General features: G+C 36.4%; 1 protein-coding gene and 1 long non-coding RNA gene across 2 annotated transcripts in view; both read right to left on the reverse strand.

Moving 5' to 3' along the window:
• Positions 1-499: 499 nt before the first annotated feature.
• LOC122134444 (regulator of G-protein signaling 17-like) lies at positions 500-6,463 on the reverse strand. The gene is made up of 2 exons (XM_042712894.1): positions 6,237-6,463; positions 500-2,987 (listed from the first exon to the last, which is right to left on the reverse strand). The coding sequence occupies exons 1-2, from the start codon at positions 6,414-6,416 to the stop codon at positions 2,799-2,801; spliced, it is 369 nt and encodes a 122-aa protein (XP_042568828.1). The 5' UTR covers positions 6,417-6,463; the 3' UTR covers positions 500-2,798.
• Positions 6,464-6,540: 77 nt separating this feature from the next.
• Positions 6,541-18,554, reverse strand: part of LOC109096823 — a 30,881-nt gene continuing 18,867 nt past the window's right edge. The window contains exons 3-4 of the long non-coding RNA XR_006153300.1: positions 12,624-12,763; positions 6,541-6,714 (exon numbers count right to left, since the gene is read on the reverse strand). This is a non-coding gene — a long non-coding RNA (uncharacterized LOC109096823). The remainder of the gene's footprint in view (positions 6,715-12,623; positions 12,764-18,554) is intronic.

Here is an 18,554-nt window from a genome sequence, read left to right on the forward strand (position 1 = left end):
TGTGATCTGCTGATACAGTACAGTGTCCTCTTAATCGCTTTCAGTATGAATGCAAAGTGCACGTGAAACGTTGAGAGGTCCACCAGCAAGCTTCCCTCTTTGAGTGTGTCTTAAAGAGCGGGACGGTGCGTAACTGTGCGTATCCCTGTGTAATTGAGTGTTCACTGTCAAAGGCCGCAATGACATTGACATCTCTCTCCCATTCTCTTAAGAAAATTAACTGAACTTTTATCACACACACACACACACACACACACACACACACACACACACACACACACACACATACATCTGGCTTAAGTAAGACTGGTCACATCATGTCGGACAATAAGAGCAATACTAAATAAATGTTCATGTACACATATAACCATATACACAACTATTTTACACATATTCAAAAATGTACATCTTCATGCACAACTGATGAAACAAACAAAATTAAAAGGCATCAGTTTTTTTTTTCATTTGTTTTTTTTTTTTTTTGTTACAAACAACTAAATTGGACTACAGTACATGAAGTTCCTCTAAATTGTCGTGTGACTCTCGAAATCTCACTTATAGAGTCCTTAATTGATTATACATTTATTTACTGTACATATAAATATCTACAAAGGACCAAATCCTGAAAGTTCCAGGATGTACCAAGCGGATGTGGATGATTTATCTCATTTCAATGTGAAATGACACATCAGATTATAAGGTTTCTTTGCTAAAATAACTAAAATAACTGCTTAAGGAAGGAGAACATTTAGGGAAAAAAATGAACATCTGTTTTGCAGATCAGCACTGATATAAAAAGCCTAACTCTATATTAAAAAAAATCTCTATTATTGTGGACTCACTCGCACAGTACTGGTTGGTTTCAGATTCACATTATGAATGTATAAAATATTTCATGATACATAAGTTTCGAGCGGTAGCGCAGCTGACAGTGTTAACATCAGTCCAGCCGGCTCTCCATCATTCCTATTACGTTCTAAATATCGAGTAAGTTCAGAGTCTGTTGAAGGCATCCGTAAAGAAAATGAGTTTCAGCACGAGTGCAGGCTTTACACTGAGCATTAAATGTGAATAAATGAAGTGTACTGGACCAGTGAAATCTTTTAAATGGATTTCACAGCAGCTCATGGCTTTTTTTTTTTTTTTTTAGAAAGTTTCCTGTACAATAGTATAAAACCTGTGCAATGCTTTTCTTATTTGCTAATGCTGACACGTTTTAAGAGATATTCTCTTTAAAACATGTACATTGTGTGATAAACTGACAGAGAGAAAAAAAAAAAAAAAAAACTTGTGATGCCATGAAAGAGTTAAGAGTTAAATTCAAATTGTTATCAGCTATTATTGCTGTAACATTTTTTACAACAACATAAATCCGGATTAAATTACTGCAATTTTGCATGATTTTAGATAGTTTTAGAGGCGGATACAAGTTTTTACATTTACAAAGACAAAATATTTTCTGTGGAATTATGTCCGCTGACCAATAAAGCTAATTTTGATTTCATGTTGACTAAAAGATCATCTGCTTTTGCCTAAAAAAAGGCGGGAACACTGAGAAACGGCTTGCAAAGCTGCAGTACCTGAAACTGCCTACAGGCGGCAGAGAGGCACTATTCACCCTCAGAAACATTCACACACTCAAACACATTCACACACAGTGAGGCCAGAGAGAGAGATACAGCGCAATTGAGCACTCAACGACTAACAGCTTGCTCGGTATGTCGCATATGTTCCAGATTTTCTTTAATATATGTACAGGAAAAACAAATCAGGTCACAGTTTTACAAATAAAAAATAAATAACATAAAAAAATACTAATTTTAAAATGTGAGTGACCAGTCTAATTAAAACCATGTCATTCTGTCATCTCTCTTATGTTTGTTTCATTTAATATCTCTAAAATTGGCAGTCCTCCTCTTTTTTTCTCCTATGTTACCAATATTGTTTTTCGAAATGAACAGGCCCACATGAAATCTGTACACACAGAATAGTTATGCCATATTTTATAAAATTCTATTAAATTATTTTGGCAAATTTGATAATGCTTTCAGCTACAAGCATGAGTTTAGTACTCATACTGGTAGCTGAAATCCATTCATCAGATTTTCCCTCAAAATCAGTGCAGGAAATCTGGAAAATTACATGTGGGCCTGGAAATTGATTTGCATTTTAAATAATGTGTAAATATTTTTGTACCTATTTGTCTAGCACCTTGAAAAAGTGCCATTCCTCTCTTTACGGTGCAGCCAATCACCTCTCGACCCCTCGCCTCAAAGAGCCAATCAGAGCACAGAGACAGTGGACAGGTCAGGGGTCAGGCCACTCCAGTGTATGTTATTGCAGAGGCCCTCTCAACTCTCTTCAGCTAGAGACGTCAGGAGATAAAAGTAGGATGTTTGCGTGAAAAAAAAAAAATATATATAAAAAAAAACCTTGGCTGTGAAAATCAGTAGTTAATGCTGCTGCTGCCACATACACTTGGAATGATGGTACGGGAAAAAAAAAGAAGATCTGAAAAATTAAAACTGCATTTTCAACCCTGTCTTCCAGCTTCAGTCTGTCCGGTTTCAGGAGAACACACACAAAAAAAAATAAAAATAGAGGAATTCCCTCAAAAATGACAGCGGAACATGAAATAAGCAAAAAAAACAAAAAACAAAAAAAAAAAGGTAATCCAACCATGACACCAACAACAACAAAAAAGGAGTACTTTCTCCTTGAGTGGTTGTGCAATGGAGAGAAATGGGGAGAAATTGGGTGGAGAGAGTGAGAGAAAGAAAGAGGAGGGAGTCGGGGGTCTATGACTCAGATGAGGAGCGTGACCCCCCCTGCACCAGTGATCTGTAGACGGAGGAGTTGAGGAATCGTGGGTAGGAGTCTCTGTGCATGAGAGTGTAGATCTGCAGCTGTGCGTCCTCAAATATGTGAGGGGTGGGATCCTGCAACCTCCTGTTGATCACTTCCCTCACCCGAGAGTCCAGACTCACCAAGGACGGAAAGACAGCATTGTGAATGCCAGGCAACATAGTTAATATAATATTAATTAAAATGCTAATGAAAAGTCATTTTATGATAATACTCAGGGTTAGGAAGGTCAAAATGTAGAATTTGGGTTAATGACTTTTTAAAGCCTGGGTTAAACAGACTTTTGAATGGAGCTTTTAATCCCGAGTTCCATATGCTAGAATACAGTTAACCAATCAGAAACTGAACCATGCTTGCCTTTATTAAATATTAATGCACTTTATACAGTTGCAGACACATTTACAAGCTGTTTAGTTTCAGCAGCTTAGGAAAACATTAAAAATGTTAAACAGTGACATCAAGCTCTTCTACCGCCCTTTTTGACATACAAATTTCAATGACATTTCCTTTCATTCAATATCATTCATGATATTCAAATAAATGCTGTTCTTTCTATTCATCAAAGAACCCTAAAAATGTATCCGTTTCCACAAAATAAATATGAATAAAAATAAACAAAAACCAACATCAACAATAATAATAAAAATAAATCTTTCTTGAGCAGCAAATCAGCATATTAGAATAATTTCTGAAGGATCATGTGACACTGAAGACTGGAGTAATGATGCTGAAAATTCAGCTTTGCATCACAGGAATAAATATATATATATATATATTTTTAAATAGATAATATACATATATATAAATGTATCACAAAACAAATAAATTCAAACTCATTTACAATAAAATAAAAAATCAGTTATTTGAAATTGTAATAATATTTCACAAAATTAGTGTTTTTAAATGTATTTTCAATCAAATAAATGCAGCCTCGGTGAGCAGAAGAGTATGGGCATAAGAGTATATCTCTTTACAAAAAAAAAAAAAAGAATCTTATTAATCCCAATTTTGAACGGCAGTGTACCTAAAAAATCTTTGATATGTTTTCAAGTTTCAGTCCCATGAATCTCTAAAAACTTTATGAAGCCTGTGCACCATGGGCCACGACTATTACTGACCTCTCTTTTACTTTCTTTCATGACTCTATATAAGGATTCCTTTCATTCTCATACCAGACACTCAAAAGTGTAATGGAACTAGGAGCTCAGGTCAACACAAAGCTCATCCATCTGAACTTACTGACTCCCACTCTCACTCTACGGCCTATTTATATAACCGCTTTACAGTGGAGTCCAGCAGGGATCAGTTTATAGCTTCCTTTGTGCAACCTTTGCTCCTTAATTTACTTCTAGAAAGTGTTTTCCTCAGCTGCCTCTTGAAAGTTGTGGAGTTTGAAGGTGTGAGTTCTGGCTCCGAGGATGAAAAAGCCAAGAGGCACATTCAGCATGTCAACACAATGAATTAAACAGCATACCAGCAGCACATGTGCGCACAGAGAATGCAACTATAGTGTGTACAATACATGCACACACTGCTGTCTCACATCGACAGGAGATAAAACATATGGTTCTAGATGCCTGTATCTCAGGAAATGAGCCTTATAAAACATTAAGCTTCAATCATACATCTGAAAGAATTCCTTCATGCCTCGTGGCTTTGTCACACACAAAGTCTTAAACGTTTACTCTCTTAACATTTAGCGGTGTGAAGTTCATGCCAAGCATCCAAATAAGTTTTGTTTTTAAGATAAGGCCCCAGTCGCTTCTCATTGGTGAGAATGCAGCCAATCACAGACCTGCACATAGCCTGAAATCTGCATTCCACAGAGGAGAAACAAGACAGAGGTGATAAAGAACAGCTACCAATCTTTCCACTGCAGTTACAACTGGTCTTTTTATGGATATAATATTCTGTGCCTTTCTTAGAATAGATTAACATACTTACATGCATGAAACCTCCTCCTCTCCAGCAGGGATAGAATACAGATGTCTGTCTGTATTAAACCTAGTGATTCTCAACCTGTTTAACGTGAAGCCCCCCCCCACCCCCACACTGGTAAACACAATAATGAAGGTCCAAATCACACAATCAGAATAACTGTGTAAATATGGTCCGTGTATCTTTTGGTCATTTGATTTTCTGCTTAAAAAGAAATAAAGAGAAATTAGAAATTTCATTTTTTCGTTTTGTTTAAGAAATGGAAAACGAAAATTTAGCTGGATTTTTCATACTTTTGTTCATGGGTAAAAAATTAGATTATGCTTTAATATTTGTTTGGAATGTGTGGGCGGCACTGAAACGCCCCTTTCATCCCTTACTGCATCGATACGCAGCAGACTGTTTCTCATTTCTCTTTATTTATTTTTAAGTAGAAAATCAAATAACCAAAAGATACACGGACCACTATGCCTGATGAAGTAAAACAGCCTGTCACTGAGGCAGTACCATTGAGGGGGAAAAATTTTTTCGAAGTTTTTGTATTAATTTTTTTTTTTTTTTTTTTTTTTTTGTATTAATTTTTTTTTTTTTTTTTTTTATTTTGTTGTCCCTTTTGAAGTCTGCTAAGGCACCCCCTGGTTGAAAACCACTACTTTACACAGGTGTTGTCAGAGACAACAGTACTTCAGACAAGTCTTCAACTCTCAAATCTGTTGTCAAGTCAGTTACTTTTAGACCAACCCTAAACCAAACCAACAGAAAAAAAATCTAACTTAATTTGAAACTTGATTTGCTTTATCCAGAATGCATTCTCAAAATAAGTAAATCCCTGGATGCCTCTCCAGTCCACACAAAGACATTTACTTTTCCTATTTCTTTTTTGTTCAACAGCCTGGCCTGATAAAACAAGTACATCAGCAGCATATCTGTTTGATGTAAGTTTACTCATTTTCATCGTCATGTGTGATGTGCAGACTTCGCTGTGCAGAAAGTTCTGTTATAATGCTACTCTGTGTGGTCATCAATGGTCTATTAAAACGCATAACATATTAAAGCGTCTTTGGTGTTTCCATATGTTTTCTATAAAACAAAACCGGAAATCGAGGGGTTATGACGTCATTGGCAGGGGACACAATGACACTATGGACACAGTCCGTGTCACTAGTTAAAATTGCTTATTTCTCTGGATTTAAACATTCTTCGAAACATTTGGCATAATGTAAGTACACAAGTCAGCAAAATATATAACACTGTTCTAGTGGTTTTTGGATATTCTAATAAAAAAATCTTACATATTGTGCCTTTAACAGTATTTTCAGATGATGCGCTCTCTCACAGATGTGCTTAAAACCTTGATTATAAAGACAGCAAAGAAGTTTACACTGAACCATTGTGCTACTTCACACTTTCATTATGTGTGTGTTGATTAGTACCTCTTTGGGCGAGAGGATGGAGATGTAGTCTTCGTAGATCAAACGAGTCTTCTCCTCGATGGCACTCTTGTTGATCTCATTTTTCAGGTCCTCGCAGGCCAGCCAGAAGAGCATGTTCTCCTCGCTGTACTCCGTCCGCAGGAACTCACGGAACTTGTTCCGCCCTGCTGGGTTCTTCATCAGCTTATCGAAAGACTGTGCCCACTGTTTAATCTCCTCTATCGTCGGTTTGGATTAGGCACATTCACATACATAAAAAAAAAGAAAGAGAGAGAGAGAGAGAGAGAGAGAGAAATTAGGTACATTCACATTCCTAACAAACATAATAGTCCATGATGACTTGGTTGAGAGAAACAGCTCAACCCTCATGATGAAAACAGTATCTAGTGTATGTGTGTGTTCTCACCAAGGTTCACATGGAAAGGGCTCCAGCCTTGTCTCCTGGGCTTTCCTCCGCTCGCGCTTGTCATCTTCATTCCTAACAGTGAGACTAGAAGGTAGTAAAATGGCATTGAGAAATAACAGCAGTGCCTGAACAAAACAAAACAATCTAGACACACAACACTCATTTGCAAGGCCCTTCATCTTCATGTTCAGCTGAATTCATGTGAAACCCAAGGAATTTTTTTTTCTTTTTTGCTCTTTCATGACTCAAGAAACTAAATTGACTTTCTAATTTAATTATGAACTCATATGTTTCTCTAGTCACACCATATGGCTTTGAACCGGTTCATAAGAGTCAGTTTTTTTTTTGTGAATTGGTTTGACTACACTAGTCATACAGAATGGTTTGAATCTCTAAAAAGAACTGGTTCATAAGAGTTATTTGTTCGGGACTTGGATCGACTACTTTGCTATTTTTTTATCCTAGTGCTGGCTGCAGATAAAGTCTTAATTGTTGGTGATTTTAATCAATATAGATAATGAAAAAAATGCATTGGGATCAGCATTTATAGACACTCTATTGGGGTTAGACAACACATGTCAGGACCTACTCATTTTCAAAATCATACTTTAGATTTAATACTATCACATGGAAATGATGTTAATGAAATTCAAAATCAGAATCATATTAACTCTACCCATTATCAATACCTAGTACTACTTTTAAATAAACCCCATATAAATAAACAAACAAAAACAACTCCTACAAACAAATAAGAAACAACAACCACTACAAAAAAAAAAAAACTGCAAATAAAATAATCGTCCCGATTTGTCTCAATATCTTAGCATATCCAGTAGCTCAGAAAAACTTGATGGTTTAACAGAAACTATTGACTCTCCATGCATGCAACTATAGACACGGTTGGTTCTTTATGCTTAAAGAAGTTTAAGGAAAACAGTCTGACAATGTGGTTTAACAAGCACACTCACGCCCTAAAGAGAGCAGCCCGAAAAATGGAGCGCAGCAGGAAGAAAACAAAACTAGAGGTATTCCGTCTTGCATGGAGGGAAACTACTGTACATCTACTTACAGAAAAGCTCTAAAAACTGCTAGATCTGCTTACTTTTAGTCTCTTTTAGAAGAAAACAAAACAACCCCAGGTATTTTTTCAATACAGTGGCTAAATTAACAAAAAATAAAGCATCAGCAGGCGCAGACATTTCCCAAAAGCACAGCAGTAATGACTTTATGAACTTCTTTTCCTCCTAGATTGATACTATTAGAGATAAAATTAAAACCATGCAGCCGTCAGCTACGATATTGTATCAGACAGTGCACTATAGATTCCCTGAGGAACAATTCCACTCATTCTCTGCTATAGGACAGGAATAATTGTATAAACTTGTTAAATCTAAACCAACAACATGTGTGTTAAATCCTATACCATCTAAGCTACTACAAGAGATGCTTCTAGAAGTTATAGTTTCTCTACTGAATATCATCAATTCATCGTCATTAGGACATGTCCCTAAAACCTTCAAACTGGCTGTTATTAAGCCTCTCATTAAAAATAAATAAATAAATAAATAAATACACACAATTTGATCCTGGAGAATTAGCTAATTACACACCAATCTCAAATCTCCCTTTTCTAACAAAGATACTAGAAATGGTAATCTCCTCACAATTATGTTCTTTTTTTTTTCTTTTTTTTTTTTTTAAGAAAATGGTATCATTGAGGATTTCCAGTCAGGATTTAGACTGTTATTGCTTTCACTGCTATGCTGAAGATACTCAGCTCTATATTTCTTCACTGCTCTACGAAACATACCAATTCACAAAACTGACAATGCATAGGTGATATAAAAAAACTGGATGACTAGTAATTTCCTACTGCTAAATTCTGGAAAAAAAAAAAAAAACTCTGCATTTAATAATCTAGAACACTGTCTAACACTTGATGGCTGTGCAGTCAATTCTCTGTCATCATTTAGGACCCTAGGTGTGCTATTTGATAGCAACCTTTCCATTGAAAGTCTTGTTTCTAGCATTTGTAAAACCAAATTTTTCCATCTTAAAAATATATCTAAATTATAACCTGTGATCTCAATATCAAATGCAGAAATGTTAATTCGTGCGTTCATGACCGCAAGGTATGATTATTGTAATGCTTTATTAGGTAGTTGCTCTGCACACTTAATAAACAAACTGCAGCTGGTCCAAAATGCAGCTGCTAGAGTTTTTACTAGAACCAGGAAGTATGAATATATTAGCCCTGTTCTGTCAACACTGCACTGGCGCACTATTAAATATAGTATACATTTTAAAATCTTCCTAATTAGTTATAAAGCCCTGAATGGTTTATCTCCTTAGTACCTGAGCGAGCTCTTATCGCATTATAGTTCTTCACATCCGCTGCAATCTCAAAACTCTCGCCATTTGATAATATCTAGAACCTAATATAAGTCTGTTTTATTCTTATTTCAAGGTCACCGTAGCCACCCAGATCTAGTCCGTATCCAGATCAGATGGTCACTGCAGTCACCAGGATTCAGCCCGTATCCAGTCCAGATGGATGGATGACCTCTACAGCTCTGAAAGTCAGTGTAGACCATGTCAACTAGATGAGTCCCAGAGACAGATCCCATGTGAAGACCTTGTTGGCCATTGGCACAAGACCATGAGAACCAGACAAGTCCTCTGCTCAATCTGACGTGTGTTGCAGCCTGGAATTAAACCACACCATGCAGGTTTCGACTGGCCAGAGGAGAATTGGCCCCCCGACTGAGCCTGGTTTCTCTCAAAGTTTATTTTTCTCCATTTCTGTCACTGATGGAGTTTTGGTTCCTTGCCACTGTTGCTTTTGGCTTGCTTAGTTGGGGAACAATTTCTGGCAACATTGTTGACTTGACTGCACAGTCACTATTGGAAGATAATTGAACTGAGCTGGACGATGACATCACTGAATCAACAATGAATTGACTTTAACTGATAAACTGACTGTTTTCTATTGTCCTCTTGCATTATCAGCACACAGTTTTCCTGTTTAACACTGTAAAGCTACTTCGACACAATCTGTATTGTATAAAGAGCTTTTAAAATAAAGGTGACTGAACTTGACTTAAAAACTAAAAAAAAAAAAATGTTTGGGAATCAGTTGGATAATACTGGTCATGCTGTTTTGTTTTCATTCACTAGAAATAACCACTTTATAAAAGTCTTTCATTAACTAACTGTATCAACAACACTAGCACCACAACACTCCTAATAACCAAAAAAAAAACAACCTGTTCATAAGTTGTTCACGAATCTGTTGGATCACACTTGGTTTTGAATCACTAAAAACAATTGGATTATAAGTCATTCAGCTGGTAATTGGTTGAACTATACTAGTCATGCTGTATAGTTCTGAATCACAAAGAAGAACCAACTCATAAGAGTCACAAATTCAAGAAATTGTTGGACTACACTAGTTACACGAAACGATTTTGAATCACTAAAAAGAACTGGTTCATATACGTCATTCATTAAGGAATCGTTTGGACCACACTGATTAAAAAGCTTTGAATCACTAAAAAGAACTGGTTTCTGAAATATCTACAGGATGAGCTACATTAATGAAGTTCTGTCATTAAGAGGTCATCAGAGTTTGGATCTCAGTGGTCACTGTAAATAGCTATGTGCAGCAGGTGTGTTTGAAGAATGAGTGTGAGTGGATAAGTGTGTGAAAGATGTGTGGGTGTGAATATGGTTTCCATTTCCTCCAGGGCTTCTGGTGAAACGAGAGCAGACTTAACCACATTTACTCTCCTGACTCATAGTACACTTGAATTTCTCTCATCCAGAGAAGCACACACACTTACACAGCAATTAACGTGTCTGTATGATCACAGAAGCATGTACTAACCTGTACTCATACACACATACCATATTTCACACTGAAAAACATATCACATTTCATTCACAAACATGCAAAAATTGTGTTGTGTTGAGGGATCTTGATATAACAGTAGGAGGGAGAGCTTCATAACATATTCAACTTAATGTGACATATTTGTGAGTGAAACTGAATATTCAGCTGGAAATAACACAGGATTGATTTTATCCTCAGGGATTTAATTGTATTGTAAAAAGTAGGCTATGATATAATTGGTTAATAATATCTTTCCCCAACCAGCTGTAAGGAAAAGGTATTACAGTTTGATGAAAAAATGATGAAAACAAACATTTTAATTCTTTAGGATAACGTGCAATGGCAAATCGTGCACAATAAAACAAGGAACATATTTTAAGAAAGTAATCAGGGTCTATTTTTAGTTATTGTTGACTTTAAATAGAAATCAAACACACACATATGTCAAACACATATATATGTGTGTGTGTGTATATATATATATATATATATATATATATATATATATATATTACACTTGATTCAGTTTTTCATTACCATTTTCTTTAAAGGGGTCATATTATGTTCTTTTGTAAAGTCATGATTTTCTTTTGAGGGTGTACTAGAACAGGCTCTCATACTTGGTTGTTCGAAAAACACATATTTTACATTATTACAACACCTCTCTCCACAATCTGACATAAATGGCTTGAATAGTTCCTGCATCAAATGAAGGCCCGCCTTCGGAAATACGAAATGTGCTGTGATTGGTTAGCTGGGTAAGTATGTGTTGTGATTGGCTCCACTCGTTGCCTTCTCTAGTGCAGCTCAACCAGGTCTCGTCCTATTCGTCTGAATCTGTGATATCACAAATCCCGGGAATTATGCATTGTAGTCCAAATGAGTCGTTCGTTGTAGTTTTTAAAAAGTGATTTCTGTTAAATAAAATATCTCCTTTTGAAGTAGACTTTGAGCTTTGTAACTTTGCAGATGTTTTTTTATGCTCAAACAGCAACATTGCAGACTAACTACAGTGGAAAAAGTGAAAAAGCATAATAGGAGCCGTTTAAAAATGAACATACTGTTTTTATTGGTTTCTGTGCCTTTAAGACCTTTATTTAAATAGCTTTGCATGTGAAATAAGTAACTGTGAATTGCACATTTAATTCATCATTACAATACCCTTTTCAAAAATAAATACATTGAAAATTAAAATTAAATAAAATTGAATTTGAATCAATAAAATCCGTACAAATCTGGAAAGCACCAATGCTGAGGCAACCTATATAAAATACCGAAAGAAGGCTGCAAGGATGACATATTTGTGTAGGCAAAACCTGGAAATATGTTTTAGCATTTCCAGTTCCATCCTGAAGTCAATGGGTTTTTTTAAATGGGTTTGTGGTAGGGTGACCAAACGTGCCATTTTCCCAGGACATGTCCTGGCCAGGATTTCTGTATTGCCTAAAATATCCAGGTTTTGGCTTTGGTTTCCTGTTTTCATACTTGAAGGTAATGATCGTTTGACCAATAACATGCAGACATTGTACATAATTGACCAATCGTGGTGCGTGAGAAGGTGGGATCTACAGAGAACGGTCAAAGTGATGCAAATACGTGTACATATTAGTGTTCGACCTGAAGCATCACACTCTTTCAAACTATTCTAACTCAAAATTTCAGGGAAAATGCTTTTTAAATAAAAACAGAAGAGTTGACAGAAGCTTAGTGATGGTGACGTTGAAGTCACATGACCATGGTGTAGTTTGTTTATAGCCTATGTATAGCTTTTTACTTCTGATAATTGTATTCAGGCTCCAAAATTCATTTGGGAAGATTATCATGATGAACAAAACACAAATTTTAGCTGATCACAAAGCTTGTTTTCTGCAATAATCCAAAAGCGAACAGAAAAAACCTATGGAGTTTTTGCAGAGAGAATTAAAGTGATGCTAACTTTCTGGTTGGTCTACAAACTACATCATCACTGGAGCACTCTACATGGAGGTGAATATAATCACAGTGAAGGACTGGTGGAATGTAACTCTAGCAGTGGAGATGAGTGGAATGTACCATGTGGAGACAGAGACAGGTGAGTGGGTCATACCATGAGCAGCTACAGCAGCAGCACCAGCAGAAGCAGCAGGTGTTGGGTTTCTGTGTGGACGAGGGATGCTGGGCGCGGCTGGGGGACGTCTCGCTCCGCGTCATCGGAGACTCGCGGTCTGCCGGGACTGGGCCTGTGTACTGATACACATTAGAGTAAATACTCAACCCCTCATGAACACACACACACAGACACACAGGAAATCATTTACATCTGGTGACTTGAGTTTGGAAATTAACATGCACATGGTCATGAGGTCCTAATCAGTACTTCTAAACAACCCCACACGGTCATAATCCTCTGACAAACAGAGACATATTAGCTTCCACTAACAATCCATCTTTAAAGGGGGCAAAGACTCAACCTGTCACTTAAAGCAGCCAATCGGAATGAAGACTGGAGAATATCAGTGAGCATGTGCCCTGATCGAACCAATCACATTTCAGATGTCTGGGCACGGAGCTGGTGAGTGGCAATAACGAATTGGAGCATGTAAAAGAGACGCAGAGAACAGAAGAGTGTTAGACCATCATGCGATATGGGAGTAGCTTGGGAGTAGCTTGATTTTTGTCACCAGAAGTGCAGACAGAAACTAATCGGAATAACCTGAGAGGAACTCAAATAAACAAATGTATAAACGCACCACTGTATAAGAATTCTTCTTCAATTACATTATGGGCAATTTTGGTTCGTGAACTTTTAGAAAAGAAACACACTTTTCACTCCCATTAGATTAATCTGTCCACTTACACACTGCACATCAGAGAAGAATTGTCTTTTTTCTGAAAGTCATGAAAATTCCCACCATATCTCAACTGATGTATTGAGTTTAACAGCATTCAGTGACATAAATTACATTTTACGGTTTGATTGGAGTAAAATTTGGATGATGCCTCACAAGTATTGAATTACAAATAAAGTGAAGAAGGTTTCATATAATAATTTCCATCGAGTTTACCCAGTCAAATCACTTGTGGTTCAACGCTTTAAATCTTTCAATTGGAAGATGTGGTTTTTGTAAAAAATGCCCATGAGACCATTAGTCATTTATGTCCTAAGATCATTTTTTTTGGGGGGGAAATTCAAATTTATTCACAAAAAGCTAGGACTGTTGTTAATTTTGTAGAAGCTGATGTGATATTTAGGTGTTTCTTAATATCAATATCTAAAATATATAAAAGTAAAAACTTGAAAACGATACATTTAACACAACTACCCATATTTTATATGTGCAATGTCTTTTTTTTTTTTCTGACATGTTCGATCATATGTACTCATATTTCTCACACAAAATAAAAAATCACAAAATTCAAGCTAAATATGTAAAATCACACACACACACACACACTGACACTTATCATCACAACTTGACAAAAAGACAGTTTAACCGGAAATGGCACAAATGGGCATTCCGATAAATGTGACTTCTCTGTGTTTTTACAAACTGAGTGACGAGTCAATGATTTTCTTTGGTAATCGACAGCATGATCCAGTATTGAACCTGGAACATTCCTTTAAAGTGGAACAGAGAGTGGGGTGCTGTGTTTAAACTCTCCTCTCCTCCCCCAAATGACCTTCTCAATTCAGAGGTTATTTTTAATTCGCTAAAAGGCCTAGACCATAATTCTTTTCCAATTACATTTGGGCCAGCTGTCCTAAATAGAGAGGCCCTGTCCCACTGCATACCAAACATTTCTAATGCCATCACAACAGACACACAAACATACATGTGTGTACAGTATGTGTGTGTTGAGGAAGGGAAATAAAAATCACACAGCATTAAAACAAAAGGCTTTTGTGTTGTTTAATGACAACTTCAGAGTACACTTCATATTCAGATCCATGTGTTTTAAAATCCAATCTTCCATACACACAGACAGACAACTGCTCCACAGTCTCAGAAACTTTCACAGCCTCTGGCAAATCCAACAACAAACCCTTGAGTGTCTATAGATTGAAATGAGCGCCTGTCTGCAAGTGAGGAAAAGTTGCTCGCTGTAACGAGGAAATGCAAGTTAAAACGGCAAGAGGAAGCATGCGTGAGGGTGACAGAGAAGTAGTGCTTTACACCCAAAATGGCAGTACAATGTGGCGGACTGTGTCCCTCTCCTTGTGAGTCTGCCTTTATGGAAAAAACTGGGAGAACAGAGACTTTTATGGGGTTTTGAGGCCGGTCGTTCTCTTGTGATGGCTGCAAGAACCATTTTGGGTTCCTTCAAGAACCTTTCAGAAAACACTTCATAAAATATTTTTTTTTTTTCTTAGTGTGAAGAACGTTTTAATAATCTAAAGAACATATTCCCACTTTAAAGAATGTTTTGTAAAATGGAAAGGTTCCATTGATGTCAAAGTTTCTTCATGGAACCAGAGATGCAAATAAAGAACCCTTTTTTTTAAAGTGTGTAATGCTTCATCCACACCAGTAGGTGTCAGTATAAAGCATTAAAAAGAAATGTTACGAATAAGTGACTGAATATTATGAAGAACTGAATATTATTCTGAATAAGTCTATTCTGGCAAACAGCTAATAAATGGTTGTTATTAGAATCATAATGAAAAGGAAGTAGCGACATTTTTTTTTTCTTTGCTATATAGTGACGTACATCAAACTGTAATGGATTATCAAACTAAGAAAAAGAAAAAAAAAATAGGGAAGGGAGTTCAATCCAATGAATGTTGATTGGATGGAGGCAGAAAGGGGCAGGGTTTGAACATACGTCACCAGAGCAAAAATTTTATTGGCGGAAAAAATTACGAGGTCAAATTTATTTGAATGAAACATTAAAATCGTTCACAATAAGATCAACAACATGTATATATATAAAATATATATATACAGGATAATATATATCATATAATAATATATATATATGCATATATATATATATATATATATATATATATATATATATGTATATATATATATATATATATATATGTAATGCACCTTTAAGGTATTTTTCAAAGGTGTCTATGTTGTTTTTATCAGTCCACCAAAGAAAACAAGTTACCAGGCAGCTACAGTTAACTATATCTTCTGTTTTCTTTTCTCTCAGCCTTCAATGGGCTGTAAAAGAGGCAGGAGGAGACATCCCCTCAACACCTACTCCCTTCGCTGTTTTCCTTTCCTGACTTTCATATGAGTTTCCAAAAGTTTTCACAACTTCTCTCCTCATTCCCTCTCGTGCGTGAAATTCTCTCCGCTGTAAAGATGGCTACAGCCGCCTGAGGTATTTTTAGCTTTTGGCAGACCCCCATTCATCCTCCCCTCTCCAGCTCTCTTTTTCTTTGCTGTAGAGCTATTTTCTGTGCCGGGGTCAGTGGTGGCCAAAAAAATTTTGACAACACACTCCACACTTCACAAATACTGTCGAAGCAAACAAGGGATAAATCCTCCCCCATCCCTTCATTCTCACAGCGCGTGGTGTTGTATTTCCCTCTGGAGATTCTGTCGGTATTAAACGCCTCTCCTGTTTGCATTTTTAAGAGTTGCACAATGACAGTCTCAATTGAGGTCTTGTAAACATTTGTGTTTTGTTTAGTCTGCGTCTTTTTCTTCTTCCTCTTTTATTTTTCCTCACTGCAATCAAAGGCTCACAAGTTTCCTCGATTGACTACGCACAGAAATAACATGAATGTACAAAACTGTGTTAAGCACTGCAGAATGAATGGCATGTAAGCCATAACACGCTTTACATATTTATGGGTCTAATATATGATTCAGCCAAATATGAAGACACAAATGAGTGTGTTGGTCCGGTGTTGAGGCATAGTGGCTGCTCAGTCATTTCTAATCTTATTAACCCTCCCTCCAATCCTGTTAGGAGGGATTTGGTCAAGTCTTGGCAACCCCAAATACCATTCCATTTGATCAACAGTGAGAAGGTGCAATCCAGAAAGCAAGAGAGAAAGCGAGTAGATGTGAGACAAGAACTTATGCTGATATCTTCCAGGTTTTTCTTGAGACATGCAGCCATCACAACAAATGTTGCAAAATAAATCCTTAATTTATCCTTAATCCGTTATTGGATGCCAGTTCTTTTCAGTGGCTTTTCACACACGTGCACAAATGCTTCTAGTCATGTGCTTCAACCAAAATGGAGAAATATGTAAAAAAAAAAAAAAAAAAAATTCCCTGCAGACTTTTATGACCGAGGCCCTGTTTAAACCTGGTATTAAGATTTGTTTTGGTCAATCGGATCACAAGAATTAGGTCTGTAGGCAAAGAGGACTGTCATGCATTCCATGAGCGTCTACACTACGAATCCAGTCGAATGCATTTTCGGTACCTCTGAAAGTGGTCGAAAGTGGACAAGCTTAAACAAGGTAAATTCATGTTGTAAAATGTCATGTGGTGCAACTTGCCAAAAACCTAATGATTATGATTTGTGAATGTCATATTCCTGACTTTGATAAAAAAAATAATAATAATATTTTACCTTGAAAAATATAATCAAAAACATTTGAAAATAATCATTATGATGTGTAAACCCACTTGTATTCAGGTTGTAAAATGTCATGTGGTGCGATTAAACAGAAAATAATTGATAGGGTATTTGTGAAATAATAATTCATGATACTTGCAAAAAATACTTTTTATCTTAAAAAATACATTTAGAAAATGTTTTTAAAGAATAATGATTAAGATGTAAGCACTCACGTGTATTCAGGATGTAGAATGTCATGTGGTGCGTCTCAGAAATTTAGGGATAGTTATGAAATAATAATTCATAATATTTGTAAAAATACATTTTATCTTAAAAAAAATATATTTAAAAACATTTTTAGAAATTATAATAAATAACGTGCAATCACATGTATTCAAGGTGCAAGGATAATATGTTATTACTTTAAATCCATACACCACAAGACATTACATTTTGAAAATGGTGTAAGCTTTTCAAATCCTTATGTAACCTTTTTATTTGAACTTTTTTCCCTTTATCATGGACACTGTTTGTTTTGTTTGTTAATATTTTAGACACAAGCAGGTGGGCTCTTTTGAGTTGGGCCAGTAGGCAACTACCCAGAACACCCTGGTAACTACCCACGACACAGACCAACAACACTCACATTTTCCTCATAAAATGTAAAAAAAAAAAAATCTAGGTTGAATAATCACTGTTTGTCATAAATGTTTAGTTTATCAAAAACACTTGAAGTAATACAATACAGAAGTACAACCTGGAGGAGATCTGTTTCTGCAGATGAGAAATAGAGGAGAGGCTAAAAGAGTGAGCGAGAGACAGGGTATGGTGTAAAAGTGATACAGGCCACTGGGAGCTCCAGTGTAATCAGGGCCCTTGTAAAGCACATGGCAGAGGCAGAAACTCTGAGAGTGAGAACCAGAATGGAGGCATGCTGGGACGTGTCTCTCTGGGTGGTGTTGCTCTGGTGCTGAAGGACTGAATAAAGCTCTGCTGTTCATGCCCGGGGGCTTAAAGCAATTAAGAGCTCATTTGAGAATTAATCTGTGTGATTATTCCCTCATAATATCACACACAGATCAGTGCAAGAGGACAGAGTGAGAGAGAGGGGCTTGTTTAAAAAACACCAGGAAATTCAAGCATAATGTAGACAAATGAAAACAGGCTCTAAAACACACACATACAGTATGTACACATGATTGCACAACAGTTAAAGAGAAAGCTGTGACCGCCCTCCCCTAACTGTCTTCAGACAAAAAAAAGGACTAGGAAACCACTGACTCCTAAAATGAAACATTTAAGAACTAAACAACTTCATAGTTACAAGTTTACACATTGTTATATGAAAAACCAGTCATGAACCTAAAGTGTACATCACATTTCTGCTATCGGTTCAATCTGAATCAGACATAACTACAAAATGATTTGCAGGAAATCAGTTGTAAACTCTGTTATAGCTCTGAATGAACAACTGAGTCTGATTCAATGAGTTTGAGGCTGTATT

The sequence above is a fragment of the Cyprinus carpio genome, chromosome A23 (assembly GCF_018340385.1).
Source record: "Cyprinus carpio isolate SPL01 chromosome A23, ASM1834038v1, whole genome shotgun sequence".
In the NCBI taxonomy this organism is placed as follows: domain Eukaryota; kingdom Metazoa; phylum Chordata; class Actinopteri; order Cypriniformes; family Cyprinidae; genus Cyprinus; species Cyprinus carpio.

Excerpts from the sequence above, each read along its gene's own strand:
- LOC122134444 (XM_042712894.1), bottom strand. The coding sequence starts at position 6,416 with ATGAAGAACCCAGCAGGGCGGAACAAGTTCCGTGAGTTCCTGCGGACG. Across the intron at positions 2,988-6,236 it reads CCATCCTCTCGCCCAAAGAG|GTGAGTCTGGACTCTCGGGT; the intron begins GTACTAATCAAC and ends TTTCCGTCCTTG.